This window comes from Brassica rapa, chromosome A05, assembly GCF_000309985.2.
Source record: "Brassica rapa cultivar Chiifu-401-42 chromosome A05, CAAS_Brap_v3.01, whole genome shotgun sequence".
Taxonomy (NCBI): domain Eukaryota; kingdom Viridiplantae; phylum Streptophyta; class Magnoliopsida; order Brassicales; family Brassicaceae; genus Brassica; species Brassica rapa.
In genome coordinates this window covers 18,383,537-18,408,868 of record NC_024799.2, presented here as the reverse complement: position 1 = coordinate 18,408,868, position 25,332 = coordinate 18,383,537, and the positions used below count along the sequence as shown (strand labels likewise).

At 36.5% G+C, this 25,332-nt stretch overlaps 1 protein-coding gene and 1 non-coding gene across 4 annotated transcripts; one reads left to right on the top strand and one right to left on the bottom strand.

Annotated features, from left to right (window-relative positions):
- The first annotated feature begins 6,287 nt into the window (after window positions 1–6,287).
- On the top strand, window positions 6,288–6,394 carry LOC117134543. Its single transcript, XR_004458727.1, has one exon. It is a non-coding gene; the product is annotated as a small nucleolar RNA R71 (small nucleolar RNA).
- A 6,266-nt stretch (window positions 6,395–12,660) lies between these two features.
- LOC103868978 (serine/threonine-protein kinase STY13) lies at window positions 12,661–15,692 on the bottom strand. 3 transcript variants are annotated; one of them, XM_018658814.2, is made up of 8 exons: window positions 15,490–15,692; window positions 14,960–15,066; window positions 14,417–14,749; window positions 14,209–14,330; window positions 13,862–14,061; window positions 13,611–13,785; window positions 13,382–13,516; window positions 12,661–13,044 (listed from the first exon to the last, which is right to left on the bottom strand). In XM_018658814.2, exons 3-8 carry the CDS (start codon window positions 14,712–14,714, stop codon window positions 12,838–12,840), a joined length of 1,137 nt encoding a protein of 378 aa, XP_018514330.1. In that variant the 5' UTR covers window positions 14,715–14,749; window positions 14,960–15,066; window positions 15,490–15,692; the 3' UTR covers window positions 12,661–12,837. The 3 variants fall into 3 exon arrangements, with proteins under 3 accessions (XP_018514330.1, XP_009145271.1, XP_033147284.1); XM_009147023.3 differs by lacking the exon at window positions 14,960–15,066 and having other exon boundaries at window positions 15,490–15,681; XM_033291393.1 differs by lacking the exon at window positions 14,960–15,066 and having other exon boundaries at window positions 14,417–14,762; window positions 15,490–15,647.
- Window positions 15,693–25,332: the final 9,640 nt, after the last annotated feature.

Here is a 25,332-nt window from a genome sequence, read left to right as displayed (position 1 = left end):
TTGTTAAAGAATATTTAAATATTAAAGTAAGGCTAAGAGATAATATTAAAAAACACTTAATGAAACTGGTTTATTGGTAGTTGCTTAACTTAAGTTGCTTAACAATAAAAAAATATTAAATTAATTTTTAAACATAATTTTTTTTAAGAAGATAAAATTTATTAATTAAATTAAACATAGTTAAACATAACATTTTAAACAACAATTTTAAAATACAAACATAAAAGCATTAACACAAAGATTACTAAAACAAACGATAATAATTTGAAAGAGACATCGAAACTCAGTTGGTATCTTGATCACGTCCAAATTTACGCCATAAATGTTCAACCAAATCATCCTTTAGTTGTTGATGTTTTTGTCTATCACGAATTCTTGTTCGAACACCCATCATATTGGCGATATTAGTAGGGATATCTGTTGAATATGTGAGATCGACATGTGAACTTCCGCTTCCTTCGCCTTGTTGAAAATCAGAAACATCGTGTAGACTGTAGTCACCTCGTTCATTTTCCACTATCATATTATGGAGTATGATACATGCTCTCATAATCTTTCCAATCTTGACTTTATCCCAAGAAAGTGCCGGATTTTTAATAATGGCAAATCGAGCTTGCAAGACTCCGAAAGCACGTTCGACGTCTTTTCGGGCAGCTTCTTGTCGTTGAGCAAATAAAACTGCTTTAGGCCCTTGTGGAATTGGAATAGATTGGATAAAGGTGGCCCATTTTGGATAAATGCCATCGGTGAGATAGTAAGCCAAATGATAATCTCTTCCGTTGACCGAGAAATTCACTTGCGGAGCTTGACCATTTATTATGTCATCAAAAACAGGTGAACGATCAAGAACATTGATATCATTTAAGGTACCTGGAGGTCCAAAAAATGCATGCCATATCCAAAGATCATATGAAGCCACCGCCTCTAAAACGATAGTTGATGATAAGAGTTTCAAGGCTCCTAATCAAATGTTGTAGTATAAAGGATGTCAAACCAGTTCTAAGTGATTATGATGCAAAGAGAATGCAAGACCTTGCTTAATCTAAGTGCTACCAGTTCTTGAGATGATTTTAAACTAGATTTCTACCTAAAATGCAATAAAGGACAAAGCTTTCTTTCTTATAAGATGGGAGAACTCATGGGTTATGGGAATTGATCTTGGGTGATCAAGATTCAACCTAAAGGTGTCAACTTTCAACCAATTTATATCTACCTTAGACCTAGACACAATCCTAAGCAAACTCTATCCCTAGATGAATGCTCATTTACCTAGATAACTCAAGCATCAAATTCCTTTGGTTGAATGTTATCTAAGTATTCATTAATCTCAAGTCTACTAGCCATCTTAACACCTTTAACAACAAATCCCTTTGGTAAAGAATGTTAAAAGCTCAGGAGAGTTGGTTCAGGCATTTCATCATACACCTTCCGGGTATGAAATGCCTAGAGCTCAACTTTAGAGAGGTCAACTCTAAAATTGCATTAAAAGCACTCTACTAGCAAGGAACAAGATTGATCTATACCTAAACACCTTAGATTTAGCTTAATCACCCTTAATCTCCCTAACCCATGAATCCAAAGATGACTACTCACTAATTGTCATGATAGACCCAAGAATCAATGATGATTTGGTGTTAATCATGATTAGTGATCAATATAATCTAAGAAATCACACTCAAAGTTCTTTGTGATTAGATAGAAAATAAGATAAGATCCTAACTTTAGGATTACAAGAGTATTTATATGTCTTTGGAAAACCTAATGGTTTCCATTAAAAAGTCTAAAAAGCCCTTTTAAAACATTAAAATTCGACTAAGATAAAGAATGCTCGGAGCGGGTGCATGACCTCGCTCCCGTAGGTCGCTCCAAAGATCACCTCCACTTCTTCAAATTGCGCGCGGGGTCATGACCTCGCTGCACCAGGTCGCTCCACATCTGGAAAGTTGTCGACGACATGTTGAGCTCGGAGCGGGTGCACTACCCCGGTGCAAGAGGTCGCTCTAGTACAGAGCGAGTGTCATACCTCGCTCCCGTGGGTCGCTCTACACTTCACTCATCCAGAGCGGGTGCATGACCTCGCTCCAGTAGGTCGCTCCAGCTCCTCTACTCGCCCAATGATCCTTTTCTACTTCTTTTTTGAATCACAATGCTCCCAAACATCTCCAATCACTCCATAGCACTCTCCAACATCTAATAAGGACAATGCATGCAACATAGACTCTAAAGATGCTTAATTCCTAATCTATATGATCAAAATGTACAAGATATGAAGGCTAAAAACATGTAAACATGCAAGATATCAACTCCCCCAAACTTGTCCTTTACTTGTCCTCAAGTAAACTTTTCAAAACACAAGAAGGAGATATTTTAAATTGGGAGATTATAACCAAAAGAAACACTTTCTAGCCTTCAATATGACATCCCAAAGAAAACATAGCAAATAGCATGAGCAACTCCCTTATTATACTCTAGCTTCTCTAGGCCTATCCATACTCTTATGCCTCTACTCAAGTTGCAATACTCATCAACTGACAAGTTCCTTCAACCAGCTCTCACATTGATTCACACACACACACAAAGTGAATTCTCACAAATGGGCACATGATCTCAATCATTTGGCTAGGTAAGCAATGGTCTAATATGAATGAAAAGAAGGATTTAAATGTTATTATTCCAAAGTGGTTATCACTCAAGAACAAGGAACTTGATCATTATGCAAAATTTATCTAAGATTAGAAGCAACTCATGCATACATAGATTAATTCTCATCATGCTACCCTTTTCCTAAGTGATTACCAGTTCTACCCTTTTATCATCATCTCAAACCAAAATAAAACACACTCTCATCACTCACCCAATGAACAACTCTCTTCTTCTTTTGACTCAACTAACTAGGGACTTTAATTCATTTTCTTTACAGCACTTAGCTCTAACTCTTTCTCATTTCCTTCCACACTTTCTCTTTGATTCTTTTTCTTTTTTTTCTATAAGGGGGAAGGTTCTTTCGTACATAATCTAAAGCTTCATACTTTCCCTTTTTTTTTTTTTTTTTTTGTCCCTAAAGTTTTCTTTTCTATTAACACTCTTTTATTCATCTCTCTCATCTTTCTCACTCCTCAAACCCAAGATATTGAAATTTAGGTTACACAAACCCCTCTCACTGTCCCTAAATGCTAGCTCATTATGCTAGCAAGAGATGAGAATAAACCTATGTCGCCTCCAATACTCTCAAGATTTTGTACATGACAAGCTATCAAAAGAGGCCTCACTCATGCAATTCAATTTTTGGTCTCAAAGAATGGTTAGGGTTGTAGGGTATGGAGTGCCATTTGGGTTCACAAAGATTGGTATATAAAGGAATAAGATAACCCAAATGTGTATGAGATCCATGATCAAGTATGCAAGTGCCCATATGCAAGAGAGATTAAGTTCGTTCAAGCCAAGTTTAGATTGGAGCTGATCTTAAGAACAATGCCAACATCAAGCAAGCAAACAAGTTTCAAGAAGAGTTTTCAAGGCTCAAAGCTTCCAAGCTTTTTCAAAAGATGCTTAAGCTACTTGATATGTTTAGCTAGGATGTCAAATTGAGTTCTAGACATGTGTTCTTTACAAGGTTTCTCCAATGCATGAATGCAATCTAAATGCTTCTAGACTCAATCCTAAAGATGCAAATGATGCAACTAAATGCTTATTTTTGTGATTTTCGAAATGTTTTTAATTTTTGTGGGTTTTCTATGCAAATAATTATTTACAATGCAATGCATGAGACTTAATGACAAGTAATCAAAACAAAACACAATGTGAGATAGTAGACTCTCCCCCAAACTTACTTCACACAGTCTCTTGTGTGAGAATAAGCTCAAAGAAGAGATCTAAGGGAAAGAGATAAACATGAAAACTAAAAATTTACAAGGGTGGAATGCACTTACTTGAAGTTGGCTGTCATAAGAGAAGGGAAATGAGGAGGGAGGACTTGTTGTCACCTTGGAATTTTTGACATGACCTTTGGGAATTTTTGAGAATTCCCCCAAACTTGTCCCTAAGCTTATTCAAACACACTAAAGCAAGAAAAAGATATATAAAGATATATACAAAGGATACCATGGGACTTCCTCCCAAGTGAGCTTGTTTTAAGTCTCTAGCTTGACTTTTCTTCCAATTGGCTAGTGAAGAGGAGGATCTTTCCCACCTTCAAGAGTGATTGTGAGAACTTGAGAGAGAAGCTCTTGAAGCTTGATTGGATCACTTTGGAGCTGAGGAGTGATGATGGCCCTTGCACTTGAGAATGGCTTAGACCTCCCCTTGCACTTGATTTTGTACTCAATGGCCCCATCCTTAAGCTTCATTGGGTGGAGAGTGAGAGTGTGAAGAGTCTTATCAAGAGGTGGAGGATGAGGTTCTTTGACAATCTTCTTCTTGTCATGAGCAACCTTTGTATTTCTACTCACCTCCTCTTTTGTAACACTTTCCAAGTGCTCATCACACAACTCTTTAGAAGACTCTCCAGCAAGACCTTCTTTCTTAATATCAACCCCTTCAGCCTTGGTCTTCTCAATGGAAGATGCTCCACAAGTAATTGTTCCACAATACTCAGCATTCATCTTTGGGGATTGTAGTGGATAGGAGACAGCTTTGTTCACATTTAGGAGTGTGACCTTTTTGTTGGCAAAGTCTATGCAAGCTCCCACTGTTGTAAGGAATGGAGTGCCAAGGATCAATGGGACTCTCTTCTCAGTTGCCATCTTCAGAACAGTGAGGTCTATAGGAATGGTGCATGCTCCAATCTTCAAAGGGAAGTCCTTGATGAGACCAATAGGAGTTGTAGAAGAGGAATCCCCAAACTGTAGGGAAGATGTGTTTGGCTCCATGCTCTCAATCCCTAGGCTCTTCATCATCTCCATTGAGATCACATTTACACTTGCACCAGAATCAACAAGAGCATCATCAAAAGTGAACTTACCAAGGTTGCAAGGCAAGGTGAACATCCCTTGAGACTCAATTTTAGGGAGAAACTTTGGAGGGATTGGTGGATCAATCTTCATAATGGAGATGTCCAAAAGCTCAGCCACTTCAGCTTGGTGGTCTAGAATGTCGTTGATGAGCATCATCTGGACATGAGCTTCACGCATACCCGAGATTTCTGGAAGCCTGACGCCAACATCAGTAAGATCTTTCCTGAACTTGGAGAGCACCTTCCTTTGAGCTTTGGTGAGAACTCTTTGGGGGAAAGGAGTTGATCATAGGGTGAAAGCTCAACCTTAGTTGTTTCTTCTAGCTTAACCTTTTTTAGCTTGTTGTCAGCTCTCTTCTCAACTTGTTTTTCAGCCTTGTGCTCAGCTCTTTGCAGATTCGTTGCTTCAACCTTGATGGCAGCGTCCATCACGATCTGTGCTTCAGCTGTGGCTACAACAAATCTCTCAACTTCCCCAAACTCAGTTCCAAATACCAGCCGTTCAATCTCATCCTCCTCTTCTTTCTCATGATCACTCAGCTCAATCTCTGGAGAAGTAGTAGAGAAGACAACATTGCAAGACTCCTTAAGGTTCTTTTCTGGTTTTCCTGGTAGAGATCCCATTGGCTGCTTGGAGGATGAAGGCATAGAAGCAACTTGACTCTCCAAAGCCTTGAGATGAGAGGCAAGTTGCATGTACTTGTTGTTGAGGTCAGAATAGTTCCCATCAATCTTTGCATGGATGTTCTTGAACTCATAAATCATGGTCTTCTCATTTCTGGCCTGAAATTCCAAGAGTTGTTTGAACATAGAATCCACACTTGAATCTGGAGCTTGAGCTTGAGAAGAGCTTCCTTGAGTCTGAGGAGACTGGTTGGTTTGGTAACCTCCTTGCTGATTGTTGTAAAGTGGTCTTTGCTGGTAGTTGTTTTGGTACTGAAAGTTGGGCTCTTTCTTGTACCATGTGCCATTAGCATTGATGAAGCACAGCTCCTCTTGGCCTTCTAAACCATCAACCTCATTGATCACTGGAGGTGCCTCTTGTTTCTGGTCACCAACAAAGTTCATCTTCTCCTGCTTAGCCTTTTCTGCAAGAAGTAGATCCAACTTGGCTTGAAGAGACTTCAGCTCTTTCTTTGTCTGCTGATCATCACTTCTGTTGATCCTATCATGCTCCTCACTGTAGACTGAGTCACTCTTGGCCATGTTCTCTACCAGTTCCTCTGCTTCTTCCTCAGTTCTTCCCAAGAAGAAACCATTGCTGGCAGTATCAAGTCTGTTTCTGCATTGTGGTAGAGCTCCTCTATAGAAGGTGCTCAGCAAACTCTCCTTGCTGAAACCATGATGAGGGCATTGAGACCAATAGCCCTTGAACCTCTCCCATGCTTCACTGAAGCTCTCTAGACCTTTCTGTTGAAACCCAGAGATTTCGTTCCTGATTTTAGCTGTCCTTGAAGTAGAGAAGAACTTGTCTAGGAAAGCTCTCTTGCACTCATCCCAAGTAGTGACAGTGTCACTTGGAAGAGTCTTCTCCCATTGGTGTGCCTTGTCTCCCAAAGAGAAAGGGAATAGCTTCAGCTTGAAAGCGTTTCAGAAACACCATTTATCTTGGACAAGCCACAATACTTATCAAACTTGTACAAGTGATCAAAAGGGTCTTCAGCAGCAAGACCATGATACTTGTTGTTCTCTATAGTGTTGAGCAGTCCTGACTTGATCTCAAAGTTGTTGTTCTCCACAGCTGGTGCTCTGATTCCCAACCTATGACCATGAATGTGAGGTTGATCATAGGCTCCAATGGCACGAGCTTGGCGCAATGGATGTTGTGGCTGGCGCTGTGGTCTAAAAGGATCAGCTCTTGGATCAATGCCTCCTTGGGCATCACCATCTTGAGGCAGATTCTCCATATCAAACCCCAACCTTTGCAAGTGAGCCTGTTGCTCTACTTCTCTTCTTTGTCTTGCAACTTCCCTCTCAAGTGCTCTAATGTCTTCAACTCTTGGAACTAGGTTTGTTGGACCTCTGCTCCTTGTGTTCATACACCTGAAATGCAAACAGAGAAGAACAAAGAGAAGCAATAACACAATTAAATAAAAATTGACTTAGTCTCAAGCAAATGACTAAATCTCAATGTCACAATCAACTTAGAATTTGGCAACGGCGCCAATTTGATTATAGGAGTTTTCAAGGCTCCTAATCAAATATTGTAGTATAAAGGATGTCAAACCAGTTCTAAGTGATTATGATGCAAAGAGAATGCAAGACCTTGCTTAATCTAAGTGCTACCAGTTCTTGAGATGATTTTAAACTAGATTTCTACCTAAAATGCAATAAAGGACAAAGCTTTCTTTCTTATAAGATGGGAGAACTCATGGGTTATGGGAATTGATCTTGGGTGATCAAGATTCAACCTAAAGGTGTCAACTTTCAACCAATTTATATCTACCTTAGACCTAGACACAATCCTAAGCAAACTCTATCCCTAGATGAATGCTCATTTACCTAGATAACTCAAGCATCAAATTCCTTTGGTTGAATGTTATCTAAGTAATCATTAATCTCAAGTCTACTAGCCATCTTAACACCTTTAACAACAAATCCCTTTGGTAAAGAATGTTAAAAGCTTAGGAGAGTTGGTTCAGGCATTTCATCATACACCTTCCGGGTATGAAATGCCTAGAGCTCAACTTTAGAGAGGTCAACTCTAAAATTGCATTAAAAGCACTCTACTAGCAAGGAACAAGATTGATCTATACCTAAACACCTTAGATTTAGCTTAATCACCCTTAATCTCCCTAACCCATGAATCCAAAGATGACTACTCACTAATTGTCATGATAGACCCAAGAATCAATGATGATTTGGTGTTAATCATGATTAGTGATCAATATAATCTAAGAAATCACACTCAAAGTTCTTTGTGATTAGATAGAAAATAAGATAAGATCCTAACTTTAGGATTACAAGAGTATTTATATGTCTTTGGAAAACCTAATGGTTTCCATTAAAAAGTCTAAAAAGCCCTTTTAAAACATTAAAATTCGACTAAGATAAAGAATGCTCGGAGCGGGTGCATGACCTCGCTCCCGTAGGTCGCTCCAAAGATCACCTCCACTTCTTCAAATTGCGCGCGGGGTCATGACCTCGCTGCACCAGGTCGCTCCACATCTGGAAAGTTGTCGACGACATGTTGAGCTCGGAGCGGGTGCACTACCCCGGTGCAAGAGGTCGCTCTAGTACAGAGCGAGTGTCATACCTCGCTCCCGTGGGTCGCTCTACACTTCACTCATCCAGAGCGGGTGCATGACCTCGCTCCAGTAGGTCGCTCCAGCTCCTCTACTCGCCCAATGATCCTTTTCTACTTCTTTTTTGAATCACAATGCTCCCAAACATCTCCAATCACTCCATAGCACTCTCCAACATCTAATAAGGACAATGCATGCAACATAGACTCTAAAGATGCTTAATTCCTAATCTATATGATCAAAATGTACAAGATATGAAGGCTAAAAACATGTAAACATGCAAGATATCAATAGTCGGTTTTCCAGAACCACGAGCATATTGCCCTTTCCAAGCGGTGGGACAATTCTTCCACTCCCAATGCATACAATCGATGCTTCCTATCATCCCGGGAAATCCACGAAGCTCTCCAATATGAAGTAGACGTTGAAGATCATCTTGTGTTGGTTTTCTTAGGTACTGATCGCCGAACAAATCTATTATTGCTTCCACAAAATTTTCCACACATAACCGAGTAGTGGTTGAACCGAGCCTGAGGTATTCGTCCACCGCATCAAGCGCAGAACCATATGCCAACACACGAATGGCTGCCGTACACTTCTGAAGTGTAGAGAGACCAAGCCTTCCGAGACCGTCTTTCTTTTGACGAAAGAATTCCACTTCGTTTGAGAGACGATCAACAATATGCATAAACAATGGTTTGTTCATGCGAAATCGTCGCCGGAATAGATTTTCTGGATATGTTGGAGTGTCACTAAAATAATCATTCCACAACCGGAAATGACCTTCTTCACGGTTTCTTTCGATAAAAACTCTTTTTTTTCTTGTCTTCTTTTGGCCTTCTTGATCACCGTTAGCAATGATTAAATTCTCGAATGTCTGATCCAAATATTGATCAAAAAATTGATCATATTCTTCATCAAACGAGTCATGAAAATTTTTGTGAGAAGAAGATGCCATGGGATAATTGAGAGAATGGAGAGAGATGTGAGAATAGAAAATAGACTTGGTTTAGAAAGACAATGGAGAGAATGGAGAGAGATGTGAGAATAGAAAATAGACTTGGTTTAGAAATACAATGGAGAGAATGGAGAGAGATGTGAGAATAGAAAATAGACTTGATTTAGAAATACAATGGAGAGAATGGAGAGAGATGTGAGAACTACGCTGCTACTCTTGCAATATATAATAGACCAACTAGTGCCCGTGACCAAAAATACAAAACCTTTCACTCTCATGACCACTACAAAAGCTTTCACTCTCGTGACCACTACAAAACAACATGACCATGTTTTATGACATGAAACATGACCACTACAAACGCTTCCACTCTCGTGACCACTAGAAAACAACATGACCACTACGAAAGCTTCCACTCTCGTGACCACTACAAGACAAGAAACAGCTCCACTCTCGTGACCAGTCATTGACAACAGCTCCACTCCCGTGAACTCTTTCCACCTGCAATAACAAGAACACAACATTTTAATTCATTAATAAAAGCGTGAGACCATAAGAAGAACAAGAACACAACATTTTAATTCATTAATAAAACAGAACAAGAACATTTTTGATACATGAAAAGCATGAGACCATTTAACCTACAAACTTAAAGAGACCCAAGCAACAAACGTAGAGAGACCCAAGCAACAAACTTAAAGCACCAAACAACAAACTAAAAGAGAACAAAGCAACAAACTTAAAGAACTTGAAACATACTTAAACTAATTAGACATCAAATCACCGATGAGCTTCTTCTTGAGGGCTTGTTCTTCATCATCTAGAGGTCCTGTTTTGTTAATTAAACTGTCTAGAAGCATGTTCTTAGACAAGCGATCTTTCAAGACCAAGTCTTGTTGTTTTAATGACGACATAGACTGAAACTCCTTGGCCGCATTCTCCTTCTGCGCATTCTCCTCAACCACCGTCTTCTTACCACGGGCCTTAGCGGCTTTAACTCCCTCTGGACGCATTGTTTCACTTGGTTGAGAGCTTGAACCGTCTGCCCCGTCCTCATCAACCCTTCTTTTTTTTGAGCTTCCTGCGTTTTTGGAAGATGAAAGCTCACACCACTTCTGATCGTTCCTCAGCTCCTTCCAAGCATGTTCAAGGAGAAATCTCTTATTATAGTTGTTGAAAAAAATTTCATGCGCACGTTTCACCACATCATTCTCGTTCTGGCCACTACTTCTCTCCCTTGTTGCAGCTTCATAGGCGCCACAGAACTTGCAAACTTGTTCATTTATCTTGTGCCATCGATGCTTACAATTATTTCCCTCTCTCTGTTCGCCTCCAGAGACCTGACTCGCTGAAAAATACGCTGCTACTCTTGACCAGAAAGCGCCTAATTTTTGCTCATTGTTAACCACTGCATCCTTGCTCGTGTTTAACCACGAGCTAATGAGCAACATATCATCCGAAGGCGTCCACTTCTTTCGTTCCTTACGGTCAGGAGGAGTGTTTCCAACGAAGTTCGAATCAGCTGTACCTTGAGTGGGAAGAAAAGGAACTTGGCTTGAAGATAGCTCGACACTATCTTCATAGGAACCAAAAGCCACATCTTGTTGACTATTTAGAAGATCAACAAAATTTGGATTATGTCTATATGGATTGGAATCCATATCCTAGGATGGAAAAGAAAAGATAAATTAAAGAACAAAGGAGAGGAAGTGGGGTTCGGGTTGTTCAAGAAAGAGGAGAAGGCCACAGTTTAATAGAAGGAAGAGAAGCATTGATCACAACCAAACTCGAGTGGACATATATCTAACACAATTATCACACTACACCATCCATATCTACCAAACCAAAACTTCAATTTATTATCTTAACACAACCGTACTTTTAATTTATTATCTTAACACAGCTCTAACCTAACGCATTCATTATAGTAAACCTCCTATCGTTCAAACATAACACAATTTATTACGGCTCAACAACAAGAACTCAAACAGAAAGTTAACCACAAAACACTAACCAATTCAAGACAGCAATAAAATTCTAATACAATCGCAACTGAACTCACACAACACCAACCAATAAAAACAACGGTTTAACCAATTCAACAGAGCAAAGATCAAGTATTTATCCAATTCAAAAGATCCAAGACAGAGGTTTTACCTTCATTAACTATCGTGGGTGTTTTGTCTGACAAAGAGAAAGTTCCAGCCTCGATCATGTCTCTTGATCAATTCACCTCAAGGCACAAAGACAAAAAAAAAATCAGAAGCATGAAATCGTTATGATTCAATATGACAGAAAACAATCTAATTGAATTTATTTAAGACATGCATAATTGAAATTTTCAAACATTAAAACTAACCTTTACCTTTCGATTTGTCTGAGCATCAGCAGTCACCGTTTTGCTTCCTCGGAGAAGAGCCACCACGAGGGGATCTCGCTGTTTTCCTTGGTCGAGGAGAGGAACCGACAGAAGAACGCCGTTTTCATTGGCCGACAAGCCCCACCGAGAGAGATACCGTTTCGGTGAGGAGAGCCACCGTCAAGAAGTGAAATCGCCATTTGATCGCCTCGGAGAAGAGAGAAGGAAGAAAGAAAGAAGAAAAAACGAAAAGAACAAAAGAGACGCAACCCGTGTCCTCTCTCTCTCCTCTATCCAATGAAGCTCCGACGCGTGGCACCGAGGGACGGACGCTTCATGGTACTAATTAGGCAACGCCCCTTTGCTTAATTCATGTTTTTCATTTATTTTTAATCCTAATTTACCTAAGCAACTCTCCTAAACAACCGCAATAAACATGCTCTTATATAAGTTGCCTATAATTAATTTATGTAATAATTAATTTCTCCCAGTCTGACTCTATGTATGTTGCGTAAATGTAAATTAAATAAACGCATTTCTCTGTAAAAATCCTTGGTAATTTTATTATTGCGTTTCTTGTTTCGTAAATATAACTTTTATAAGGAGCTTTCTGTGAGCCAACAAATACTGTATAATTTTATTATTGCGTTTCTTGAACCCAGAGTTTGGTGATGAACTGGCCTAACTCCTCAAAGTAGGGATCATTCTAAACCAAATCTAAACACTTATATTAAAGTAAAGCTACCGAGTGAAACCGAAGCTTCACATGACACAAAATTTTACAAAAGACATGTACGAATGGTTAAGTGGAACATGAGATGATTCGACGTTTGAATCAAGCAAGTAAAATCTACAAGAATACGAAACAATTCGTCCACTACCGATTATAACTCTCTATATGGATGCTATATTGAGTCTTTTCTCAAGGACTTGATATATTCTGATTTCTTTTCTGAACCTTTTATACAAATTTAAAGCATGTAGCTAAATAATTCTTCACTAAATAAAGCAAATAATTAAGCATCGACCTTTTAATCATACATTCCTCTTTTATTAATCTAATGTATATATACACATTAGAGCAAAGGAAAAGTTATCACCTGTTTTATCAAAAAATGTTAGTATTTGACATTTCAGCTGTATACTGAAAGCAAACGTCAATATTCATAAATTATATAATATATATTCTTCTCTTATAACGAAAACTTTTTTATCTGGACAGATTAGAGAAAAAAATAAAACAAAGCAATATAATGCTCCACAATGCAATGTAGAAAGTAAGAATAATAATAATATGGCCAAAGAGGGGTAAAAAAATGCAAATTCAAGGACCACGACCGGAGACAAAGCAGAAACAGCCAGGTCTCTGATCTTCCGGGATCATTCCGCCACCTTTGGAAGTGTCGACTCCTTCAAGCATCTTCACGACTTCCTCCATCTCTGGCCGTTTCACCGGATTTGCATCCCAACATCTCTTCATGATGTTCGATAATGATGTTGGACAGCATCTCGGTATGTCTGGTCTCAGATTCTGTATTAAACCGTTAATAAAAAACAAAACAATTAGTCTCAGTTCCCATTGACGTATTGGCATAAACAAAGCTAGGAAAAAAACAAACCAATAATTGTTATTCAACCAATTGGATTTCTCATTTTTTTAATCTAAAACACCCAAACTGATAGTATAGTACTATAACTACTCTAAACTGAATCTATCAATCATATTACATAAATATAATGTTAACTAAACTATTGTGTATTCATGTGAATTTAACGCTATTTTCTAACTAAACCGACTTAAATCCAACTCCAGTACCAAACCCAACACAAGTCAACATTTACAAATGGCTTTAGTAAATTTGACTAACCTGACGAACAACAGCAGAAGAAACATCAGCAAAGCTGAGATCAGGATAAGGCATAGCACAACAATAAATCTCCCACAAGCATATCCCGAAGCTGTAAACATCGCATCTTCTGTTGTATGGCTTACCATCAAGAACCTAACCACACATGTTTCATTATTACACAATAAATCATACTTTGAAACCATAATAATAAGCAATCTTGAACGTAAAAGTTATATTTTTTTGCTACCTCTGGAGCCATGTATCCAAGAGTACCAGTTTCTCCAGTCATGTCCTTTGGATTCTGAGCTTCAACTCTAGCCACTCCAAAATCAGCAATCTTTAGATTCCTCTGATAATCCAATAGCATGTTCTCTGTTTTCACGTCCCGATGAACGATTCTCTCTGAATGCAAATAACTTAGCCTGCAAGTCATCATTGTATATCACAAAAAGATTTATTTCTTTCATTCTTGAAGACATATATAATGGTATAGCTTACCCTCGGGAGAGATCTAGAGCGAGTTGAACCACAACTCTAATAGCGAGTTTCCTTCGCCTGTTACGGAACAAATATTGCTTAAGAGTTCCTCCAGGAAGATACTCCACAACCACACAACAAGCTCTCTGAGGCAAGGAGTTCTCCATCTCAGCTGATGAAGGTATCTTTAGATTTGTTGTCCCCATTGATGCTCCAACAAACTGTTTTTTTTTTAAAAATTTTTTTAACATTCATACATAAACATAAAAGAGAGATCAATAAGGAGAATTAATTTTCCAGAGTCCTAATCATTCATTTGAAAAGAAAAAAAAACATTAATAACAGGGTAAAGAGGTTATATCCATTACCTTTGTGACATTGGGATGGTTAAGTTTGTGCCAAACCCCAACTTCTTGTCGGAACGAAGCACGAAGAGCTGAAGTCTCAGCCGTTGTCGCGTAACCATCTTCTCCCCAATCAAGCACTTTCACTGAACCAAAACACTAAACAGTTAAACAGAAGCACAGATTATATATTCATAATGGAACAGTATATTTTGGTCACATGTTGTTGGACCTGCAACGTCTTGACCATCATAGATGCCTTTGTAGACAATACCATAAGCACCACGAGCAATGACATTGCTCATCTCCAATTTAGCCAACTCGATTTCCCACTCTTCCTTAGGCTTTGGATTCTTCTCGATGTTTCTTGACCAAACCCTACTCAGATGTTTCTCCAGCTGAATGTCCAAATTCTTCAGATCGATCCTGTCAGCTCGGAAAATCATGTCTTTCTTGCTGTCATTCCCAACAGCTCCTCTGTTTCTGAGGTTGTTCCCCGGTGAAGCTTTTATCTCGTTTGGTGTTTCCATTTTCTTTCTTTTATAACAATCTCAGACACAAACAACTGAAAGTAAAAGCTAAGTTCGATCAGATTCTCTGACATATACTTTTCAAAACTAAACAAAGTTTTCATCATCATCAAATTAGTTAGTTGATGTTTTAACAAATGATACATGAAAGTAAGCAATACTAAAGTTCAAAAGAAAAGAGGTAAAACAATACTATTGTGCAGAGAAGCTGAATTTAATTTTGTAAGAAAAACTATTACACCAACCTCGAGTTCACAGTTCTTCTGACATGCAAATTTTGATCATCTTTTTTTTTTTATTAAGAAAATCTTTTACTTTTTCATAAATAACAAATTCCACAAGCTGAAATCCTCTGCAACAATAGCGTTGAAATTCAGTTAAAATAAAAAAACGAGGAAACTGAATTTAAAATGGAAAAGGCCAATATTTCAACAAAGACAATTAAAAAAAGTAAACCCTGAAAAGCCGACTCGTCCTCCACTATAATCATTGACCCAATATCTTTTTAATGAAATATAATTTTTTTTTTTTTTGTCAACATGAAATATAAAATTATATTCATCAAAAACCAATTGATACATCAAATGCAACAAGAATAAATGATCTCATATGTTTGCACCAAAAGTTAAACTCTGCTACCAAACCAATACTTGAGAATGTCTTGATAAATGACCCAACATTTTCTACAATATCATGAACCCCAGAAAAGTCAATAAATTTAAGAAATCAGACGTTACCAATCATCCACTAAGCCATGCAAAGAAAAAAAAATTACCCAGAAAAAAAGATCGACGAGATCGCTAGAAGAAAATATTTCTTCCTCCAGAGAAACACCCCCAGAGAAAAGAAATAGAGGATGGTTTGGGAGAGAGAAGAGATCTGAGAAAAAATAATCTAAGAAAGCGAAATGGGTTTAGGAAACGATGAATGAGAGGCGGATAATGAAAGACGGAAGGAAAGAATGGCTTGTTTGTTTTAAGGAGACGTATTTGCTATTTGGCAACAAAAGGCCAAAAATATTAAACAAGAATTAATCTTATATTTATACTTTTTTAAATAAGAAATTATTTTATCCGTTGAAAATTGACAATTTAGCCCAAATAGATCAGGCAGTGGAAGGTTGCCAAAAAGGTCAGGTAGTATACAATACATTGAATGATAAGAATTTAATATAAACATTTGTTCAAAAAAAAAAAAACATCTAATGATAAGAAAGAACTTTGCTTCTTTTTTACTTTTACTAAATGATAATTTATATCTATTATTTGTAAGAATTAGAACATAAGGTGGAAGAAAACAAATATTGTAACTAAGCTTACTTTGATAAGATATTTGTTGTAGACAAAAAAAAATTAAGATATTTGTTAAACAAATATGTTTTTTTTTCAATAGGAATGTTTGCAATTTTGTACACTTATTTATTTATTTTTTGATAACAGTAGGAATCCAAAAAAAATTCTAAGAACAAAGACAAATCTCATAAAATTTAGTATTTGGATGCGCGTTATTCCAATTAAAGAGAGGTCAGGTGGTCAAAAGCAAATCGAACTCAGGTAGCGAAAATTTCAGCCGGAATTCCTTTACTACTTGAACCAACAATTTGGTTTAGTTTATTAGACTTAAAATTTGCAATCTTCTTTTTTCCTTAATGTTTTTTAAAATAATTATTAAAAAAAAATTTAGTTTTTATTAACGGTGTATTTTTGACGGAAACTAAGGAAAGATTACTACTGTATATTTTATTGTCTAAATTTTTGTTTTGTTTTAGATGATGTCTAAATGCTGACAAAAGTACTGACTAAATTCAACATCTATTTAAAAACGAACTTATAAAAAACATCTATTTAAAAACGTTGCAATCCTCATTTCTTTTAGAAAATTTTTGTTTATAAAAAAAATTATTAAAAATATAACTATTTTAGTTTTGATTAGCGGTAGATTCATATGGAAAACATAATAAAAGATTACTAGAGATTATTTTCTGGTCTAAATTGTTTATTTTTTTGGGTTTTTTAGATACTGTCTAAATAACAAAAAGTACTGTCTTAATTTGACATCTATATATACCGTTACAGCCGTAAATTTAGCAAAACTAATAATTAAGGAAATATAATTGTCTTTCTCTCTTTATTATTGGTCTCCTTTTGCTTATACAGATAAATCAATTACAAAAACCATTATTGGACTCTAACCATCTATGGGCGGGAAGGAAACTGACATCTAAAGTGGACGGGGAAAATCTCTTCTTCTAATTTTGTGTAAACAAAATCACATATTTTTTTTTAATTTTTAATCTTTTATATACTAAAGCACAAGTCGATATACTAAAGCACAAGTCGCCTAACAAATCAAATTCTGACATGTGGAAAATTTTTGAAAATAGAGAAAAGCAAAACATGTTTTTTGTTCATCAAAATATATGGAAGTTTCAAAATTTCAAATAACCAACCTTTTCTAAATTCCTCATAACTGTAATTAAACAAACCACTTTAACTTTTTTTACCCCACTAAATCAACTATTCATGTTTTGTCTACATTATTATTTTCGATGTATATTAAAGAAACTAAAATAACTGTTTCTCCTCTACGTTCCAGCCTTCTTTAAATCCTTATCAACGTTTTATTTTCTCTTTACATAAGAACTTTGTTTCTGTCTCGGGTTTAGTGGCAGAAAACATGAAAATCTTCCTACTTTCCTCTTTGCATATCGTGATCAATTTGGTAGCAGTCTACAAATCATCAGTCAAAGAGCATTTTGAAGCGGCTGTTTACAAGAGCTATCCACATCTGTTAAATCTCCAGTTTGTTTTTCATTGTCTGCAACGGAACCTCCATCCAAAAATGATCAAAGCGAGAGTAGCTTATAAATCATCGATCGTAGTGTCTTTGAAGCGGCAGAAAAAAATTACCCAAAACTCTAAAGCTTCTGTAAGTTCTTCATGGGTACGCTCTATCTGTCTCGGGGAAGGTGCTCATGGTGTTGTTTACTTAGTCATACGAAATGATTCTGTGAATGGTGATGATGCTTTGCCATCACAAGTGCACATACATCATCTTCTTTTAGTCTTTGTGATGAAGAACAAATATATTAAACCTAAAGTGACTACTTTATGAAAAGTAAAAAAAAAATTATTTACAATATTATTAACAAATGTAATATATTCCCAAAAAAGTAAAATTTTCTTCCCAAAATATATTAAAAATTACTGGTGTAATAAAATTAAAAATGACATCCCTAATATTTTCTCTCACCTAAATTTCTAATATTTAATTTAAGAAACCACATGGCGTAGGCTGAGAAAAATATTCAAACCCGAAAAACTGAACTGAATAAAAAGTTATGCCAATTCTTAATCGAAACTGGTAAAATATTCAAACAGGTCCAAAACTTTGGTATATGAAGGACCAGAACCAAATATGGTTCAAACCAAAATATTTCGAGTGCTCAAAAATATCCAAATCCCATTTATATGTTTAAATATATCTATTTTTTTAAACAACAAACTTTGATTCATAACCGGTTCAGGTCAGAAGAGTGGCTGGATCAATAGAAAATGCAGTTTTCGCAAGTGAATTATTTTTATTTACTATTCAAAATATCTAAAATACTCAAAAATATTCGAATTTTTAAAAAATACTTGAAAATATCAAAAACAGTAGAAAATAAAGATCTAAAATAGTCAAATTATTTAAAACACGGAAAATACACTAAATACCTACTGGTTTCCCATCCAATATCCAAACTGAACCAATTTAATGTCAAGGATTTTAAATATTCAAATTTCTATGTCATATACTATTTGTATTTTGGATTTTGAGGATTTTAAATTATATTTAGATGTTTTATTTTGTTTACTTAATTTAAACGGATATTTGTACACGAACCAAACCCACAAATATCTAAACCAAATATGAATCAATGTTTATAAATACCCGAATGAAAATTAAATCTCTATATCAATAACCCAAATTCCAAATAGACCGAAACATGTATCCAAATGCTCTCCTTTAACATGGTGCATATTAAGAATTCTTCTCACGGTCCACAATATTACTCACCTAAAATATAACTTAAGAAAATGACGTACATGAAACTTGAAAATCTATTAATTATATCCAAAATTAGAAATTGCTTAAAAATAATTTTGGACTGATGAAATCGATCCCGCGCTTTTGAAGCGCGGATCAAAATCTAGTCATTTGTTATAATTTAGACCTTGAAGGTACTTTGCCTGCTCTTTGGTTTACATCAAGAATCCAAAGATCATTTGTTTTTAGAATGAGTTTACTCGGCGGAGGTTTGGAGAAAATGTTTGGTTCGCTTGGGCGTTTCCAACGCTCTTACTAGTTGGCAAAATGTTATTGACTGGTAGTCTGTCTTCCCCTAAATATATGGAAAGCTTGTTTGTATGAAATTTAGAAAGAGCGGAATTCACGTTTCCATCTGGGAACAACTGCCCCACCATTAAAAATTCTGAAGTTGCTATTTGTATAGCAAGGTCCAAGGCTATTGCTCTGAATAATTCAGGAAAGAATTTGTAACATCCCGAGTTGTGATATGTGAAAAAGGCTTAAGAGAATTGATTTGGCTACCTATGTCACCAAAGTTGACTTATCTTTTCCGGAGCACATCCTGAAAGAACTCCAGAGTTAAGCGTGCTTGAGCTGGAGTAGTGGAAGGATGGGTGACCTATCGGGAAGTGATACTCGATAGCATGCGAGTGAGGCCAAAGCATGGGAAAAGGTCGGGTGGTGATTGCAGTGTCAGTAAACAATGATTTCGAGCCTTTAGAAAAAATAACGGACCGATCGTTGGAACGGGATGGGGCCCACGGGCCGAGAGAGCGGGCGTGGGTGGCCGGGGCGTTATAAGTGGTATCAGAGCTGGTTAGCCATCTCAGTTCTGACCTGAGAGGCGTCTTGAGACCTGTCTGGGGCGCAACGAGGACGTTGCGTTCTTTGAGAGGGGATGAATTGTAACATCCCGAGTTGTGATATGTGAAAAAGGCTTAAGAGAATTGATTTGGCTACCTAGGTCATCAAAGTTGACTTATCTTTTCCGGAGCACGTCCTGAAAGAACTCCAGAGTTAAGCGTGCTTGAGCTGGAGTAGTGGAAGGATGGGTGACCTATCGGGAAGTGATACTCGATAGCGTGCGAGTGAGGCCAAAGCATGGGAAAAGGTCGGGTGGTGATTGCAGGGTCACTAAACAATGATTTCGAGCCTTTAGAAAAATTAACGGACCGATCGTTGGAACGGGATGGGGCCCACGGGCCTAGAGAGCGGGCGTGGATGGCCCATTAGCCGTGAGCGGTCGGGGCGTTATAGAATTTGGGAAGTGAACTTCTTGCTTTCTGGTCTGTGGTCTAACTCCACTATCTTGCTTCTGCAATCACTCCATTGAAGATTATTCAACGTGCTTTCACCTTCCATCGCCTGTCTTTTAGAAGCTATATTGTTTGTTTCTCTTTCTTGTGTATCATACTTTCTTTTTTAATATGAAGGCCCTTTAAAATAATTTTTTTAATTATCTTTAGCTAAAAAAAAATCATAATAAATTCAATTTACAAAAAAAAAAATCATAATAAATGAATTAAAAAGGAAGAGTTTTTTCTTGTCAGGAAAAAGGAAGAGTATATAAGAATATTTTTTCTGTGTGAATGAGCATTTCAGCAATTGACTCCCTCTTTCGTTTGACAACAAACACACAAGGGACCAACGAATATTAGATGTTACCTAACCTCTTGTACGTATCATATATATTCGTACCCTTTTACTTCTTCTTTAATACTTCTTTTTTTTTGTTACTTTCTATATTTGAATTATTTTACAACAGGCAAATATTTTTGTTTTATTGGTAAAACAAGAGGCAGATATGGATCTACATATTTTTCGATCACGCTTTCTGCAAATGTTATGACGCGATTTATAATCGTATAAATTATTTGCTTCACTGATATCAGATTAGTTCATATATATAGTACTACTATACACTGTATGACTTACAAAACCATATTTAGGAAAAATATGAAAGCAATAAAATTAAAAATTTAAGTAATATTAATATAGAGTTTTTTCTTCTAGGAATATAAATATAATTTTAAGAAAATGAATACAAAGAATAGTTAACAAAATGTATAATTTCTAGGGTTCCAAAACAAAAAGGGTAAAAAATATAGAAGCAAAGAGAGATGGATATTTCATCAGTTTAGTTTGGTAGTGAACATAAATAGAATTAACCGATACTTTGTCAAGAAACTTTAGTAGTTGTAAAGAGGTTTCTTATTCAATCTCATTCAAAGGCTGTGCCTTATATACAAGAGTGCTCAATATATATCGATTAACCTAACGTACAATAATAAACATATAAGGCCTAGGCCCAATACTCCCTCTCAAGGTGGAGAGTGGAGATCACACACTCCCAACTTGCCAAGAAAAATTTCAACTTCCTTTTTTCCCAAAGCTTTGGTGAAGATGTCAGATAACTGAGATTTCGTCGAGACATGTTTGGTGGCAATATTCTTTCGTATGATCTCATCGCGTATTAAATGACAATCCATACCGACGTCTTCCATCTTCGCATGGTGAACCGGATTCGCTGCAATATTAATGGCCGATAGACTATCTGAGTGAAGAGTGATCGTTTCATCGCACTTAATTCCCATGCTTGGTAAAAGCTCGAGAAACCAAAGAAGCTCACTAACAGTATTTGCCATGGCCCTGTATTCTGCCTCTGCAGAAGATCGAGAAACAACTCCTGTTTTTGTGTTCCATGAGACAGGTGAATCACCAAGCTGAATGAACCAGCCAGTCAGAGATCGTCGAGATGTCGGACATCCACCCCAGTCAGAGTCACACCATGCTGTGAGTTTCAGTGAAGTGTTGGCTTGAAACAAGATGCCTTGGCCACAGCTGTTTTTCAAATATCGAACCACTCGCAAAGCTGCGTCCCAATGCTCAGCCTTGGGGTTGTTCATGAATTGAGAAAGCACATGGATCACATAGCTGAGTTCGGGGTGAGTAGTTGCCAAGTAGATCAAGCTTCCAACAAGTCTGCGATATATAATCTTGTGTGACGGCTAATTCTTCATTATGCGCTATCTTTGAGAAAACGTGAGAAGGTCGAGTGTTTGGATCGAAACGTGAAAACTTAGGTTTTGAAAATTAGGTTTCTGGCTCTGATACCATGTCAAGAACTTTTAGTAGTTGTAAAGAGGTTTCTTATTCAATCTCATTCAAAGGCTGTGCCTTATATACAAGAGTGTTCAATGTACATCGATTAACCTAACGTACAATAATAAACACATAAGACCTAGGTCCAATATACTTGACATTTGAATGAACGCTCAAGTTAATACCGGTATCTATGGAGAAACTCAAAGGTAAAATGCAACCACAACCAACGACGAGCAAAAAGCAAATTCAGCATGTCATGTGAACAAAGACCATTTCTCTAAAGCAACATAGAGACCAGCTCGAAGACCCTCGAGTCTTTGAGTTTGGAGTTTGGACGCTCATCTGAAACCAAAATTACTCTAAAGCAACATAGAGGCCCGTTTAAAAAATGTTTTCAATACGAAAATAGTTAGTGTATGATGGAGACCTACATGATTGGATAATTCTTTAATATACATAAGTCCTCGGTGAAGAGCAAAATTAATTCGCCAAAGTAAAGATGGAAGAAATAAAACAAAATTCATTTCATCTTAAAGTAAAAATAGGCCTAGCTAATCAACAATTTTAGACGGTGTTAAGTGTTACCGTTCTTGCACATATAACATAATGAACTCTGAAACATCTACTGAAAAGTAAATATGTGAAATGATAAATTTGGTTTTGGATTTAGGAAAATTAATTCGCCAAAGTAGAGATGGAAGAAATAACTCAAAATTCATTACATCTCAAAGTAAAAATAGCCTAGCTAATCAACAATTTTAGACTGTGCTAAGTGTTACCGTTCTTGCACATATAACATAATGAACTCTGAAACATTTACTGAAAAGTATACATGCGAAATGATAAATTTGGTTTTGGATTTAGGAAAATTAATTCGCCAAAGTAGAAATGGAAGAAATTACACAAAATTCATTTCATCTCAAATTAAAAATAGGCCTAGCTAATCAACAATTTTAGACGGTGTTAGTGTTACCGTCCCTGCACATATAATATAATGAACTGTGAAACATTTACCTAAAAGTATATATGTGAAATGATAAATTTGGTTTTGGGCATTCTGAAATCCAATTGGACACACGTTTTAAAACAACAGATTGATATCTGTATTATATAATACACATCACATCTGACTGGCATGTTTATCCACCCGTGTAGAATCTACAGGCCCATATATTCTGATTCGCAACTTTGTGCTAACCCCGTGATATACTTAAAGCACAAAATTGGTCTTACACTCTTACTTGTAGTGGAATATAAAAAGCGCATCCTTAAATAAGAAAGCTTAGAATCTCATATGCTAATGCAAGCGAAAGGTACACATAGACTTTGCGGTAAACATACACATACACCATTAACATGTCAAACAATAAAAGTTCATAAAGAAAGATTTCCTGCTGGTCCGTGAGAGAGTTACAATGCCTCTAACTCTCCAGAAATTTGGCATTCCAGAAGGAAATGGAACTGAGACTCTGTGCTAGAATTATTTGGCCATTTTTTCTGTAGCCGGTAAAATCTCAACAAAAATCACTTCTACACTCAGTTACACTATACATTAAAACCCGAACCCTTAGAACATGTTTAATGGAAGGTTTTTAGGGTGAGATTTTTAACGGAATATAAAAAACCGTCTCTTAACTTTTAACTAAAAAAGCTAAGAACCGGTTCTTAAATATCCGCTAAGAACGCCACCCTAAGAACCCCCCCCCCTCCCCATTAAACATGCTCTTAGCATATTTTAGTAGGTATTATTTCGCCTGAAATAAGAGCATGATTAATGAGAGGTTTTTAAAGTGGAGTTTTTAGCGGAATATAAGAAACCGTCTCTTAACTTTTAACTAAAAAATTTCAGAACCGGCTCTTAAATAAGATATTTAAGAACCGGTTCTTAGCTTTTTTAGTTAAAAGTTAAGAGACAGTTTCTTATATTCCGTTAAAAATCTCATCCTAAGAAACCTCCATTAATCATGCTCTAATGGACTTACGTGCCTAGCTAATCAACAATTTGTAGATGGTATTAACAAGAAATATCATAACTCTGATGGATACAAGGTTTTAATGTGTCTTAGTGTAACTGTGTGCATAGTCGGTCTAAACTTTTGGTATCTTATTCAAAATAAAACATTTTACAATTTTTTTATAATATTTTACAAATTTTATAGATGAATTGTTTTTTCAACACATAGTTTAATAGTATACAATTTAGCCTAAATTGTATTTATATTTATAAAACAAACAAACTTTTATCGGATGCTCTTTCAGGGTAGATAAATAAAAAAGAAAAAACAAAAACAAAAACAAAAAAATTCTCATTTTTTATTTTGCAATAAAATTTTTATGTAAATACCAATATACATAAATAAATTTGAAGAAAAAAAATAAAGCTCCTATAAAATAGAGACCCCATAAAATGTTTCAAATTAATTCTCACAAGCCCGTTTCTGATTGCGTGCCAAGATTTACTGTGGAAAAAAGAAATACCACAAACAATGACATGAAATGTAGGTAAAGATAAACTAGCTTTATTTGTTAAGTATACTTGGTAAGTACTTAAGTCAAAAGATATAAGCGCCATTTCAATTGTTTAGTGTTTGCTCAACAAACACTACAAGAAAACATCGGGATACTGAGGGAAAAAATCGTCGGTATGTCGTCGGAATAACACTATTCCGACGACATACCGACGAAAAAAGTCCTCGGAAATATCTCCTCGGAAATTCATACTTCGTCGGAATTCCGTCGGAAATTCCGAGGAAACAAAATTCCGAGGAAACTCCGAGAAACATATGTTCGTCGGAAGGTTCCTCGGAATATACCGATGGAATTCCGATGGTCAAATCCTCGGAAGTTTCGACAAAACATTCCTCGGAATGTTTATCGGAAAATTTCGAGGAACATATTTCCCTCGGAATTTTCCGAGGGAATGGAGTTCCTCGGAAAATTCCGAGGGACAAAACTCCCTCGGAATTTTCCGAGGAACTCCATTCCCTCGGAATTTCGAAAAAATTTATTTTTTTTAAAAAAATTTAAATTTTTTAAATTTAAATTTAAAAATTTAAAATTAAAATTAAAATTGAATAAAACATTAAATAAAACATAGTAGATAATATTCAAAGTTAAATAAAACATTCAGAGTTTTTGGTAAAAAAAAAAAAAAACTACGGGTCTTGGATGTTCGGGAACACCTCGTTCGGGTACATCCTCTTCATCATCTCCATCATCTGCTCGTTGAGCCTCTTCTGGGTCTCATAGCCCGCCTGTTGAGCTGCCATCTGGGTCTCCAACGCAGATATCCGATCATCCTTGTCCTTCAGCTGAGCCGTAAGAACTTCCGGATCAACATATGGCGGTGGTGCAGAAGAAGGAGCAGCCGACCGGGAGCGACGACCCAAACCGACCATACGTCCCTTCTTCTTTGGAACCGACTGAAATATAAAAAACTAAA

Coding starts and splice junctions, on each gene's coding strand:
- LOC103868978 (XM_018658814.2), bottom strand. CDS start 14,714: ATGGAAACACCAAACGAGATAAAAGCTTCACCGGGGAACAACCTCAGA. Junction 14,331..14,416: donor TGATGGTCAAGACGTTGCAG/GTCCAACAACAT, acceptor GTTTTGGTTCAG/TGAAAGTGCTTGATTGGGGA. Junction 13,517..13,610: donor TTGGATACATGGCTCCAGAG/GTAGCAAAAAAA, acceptor ATGTGTGGTTAG/GTTCTTGATGGTAAGCCATA.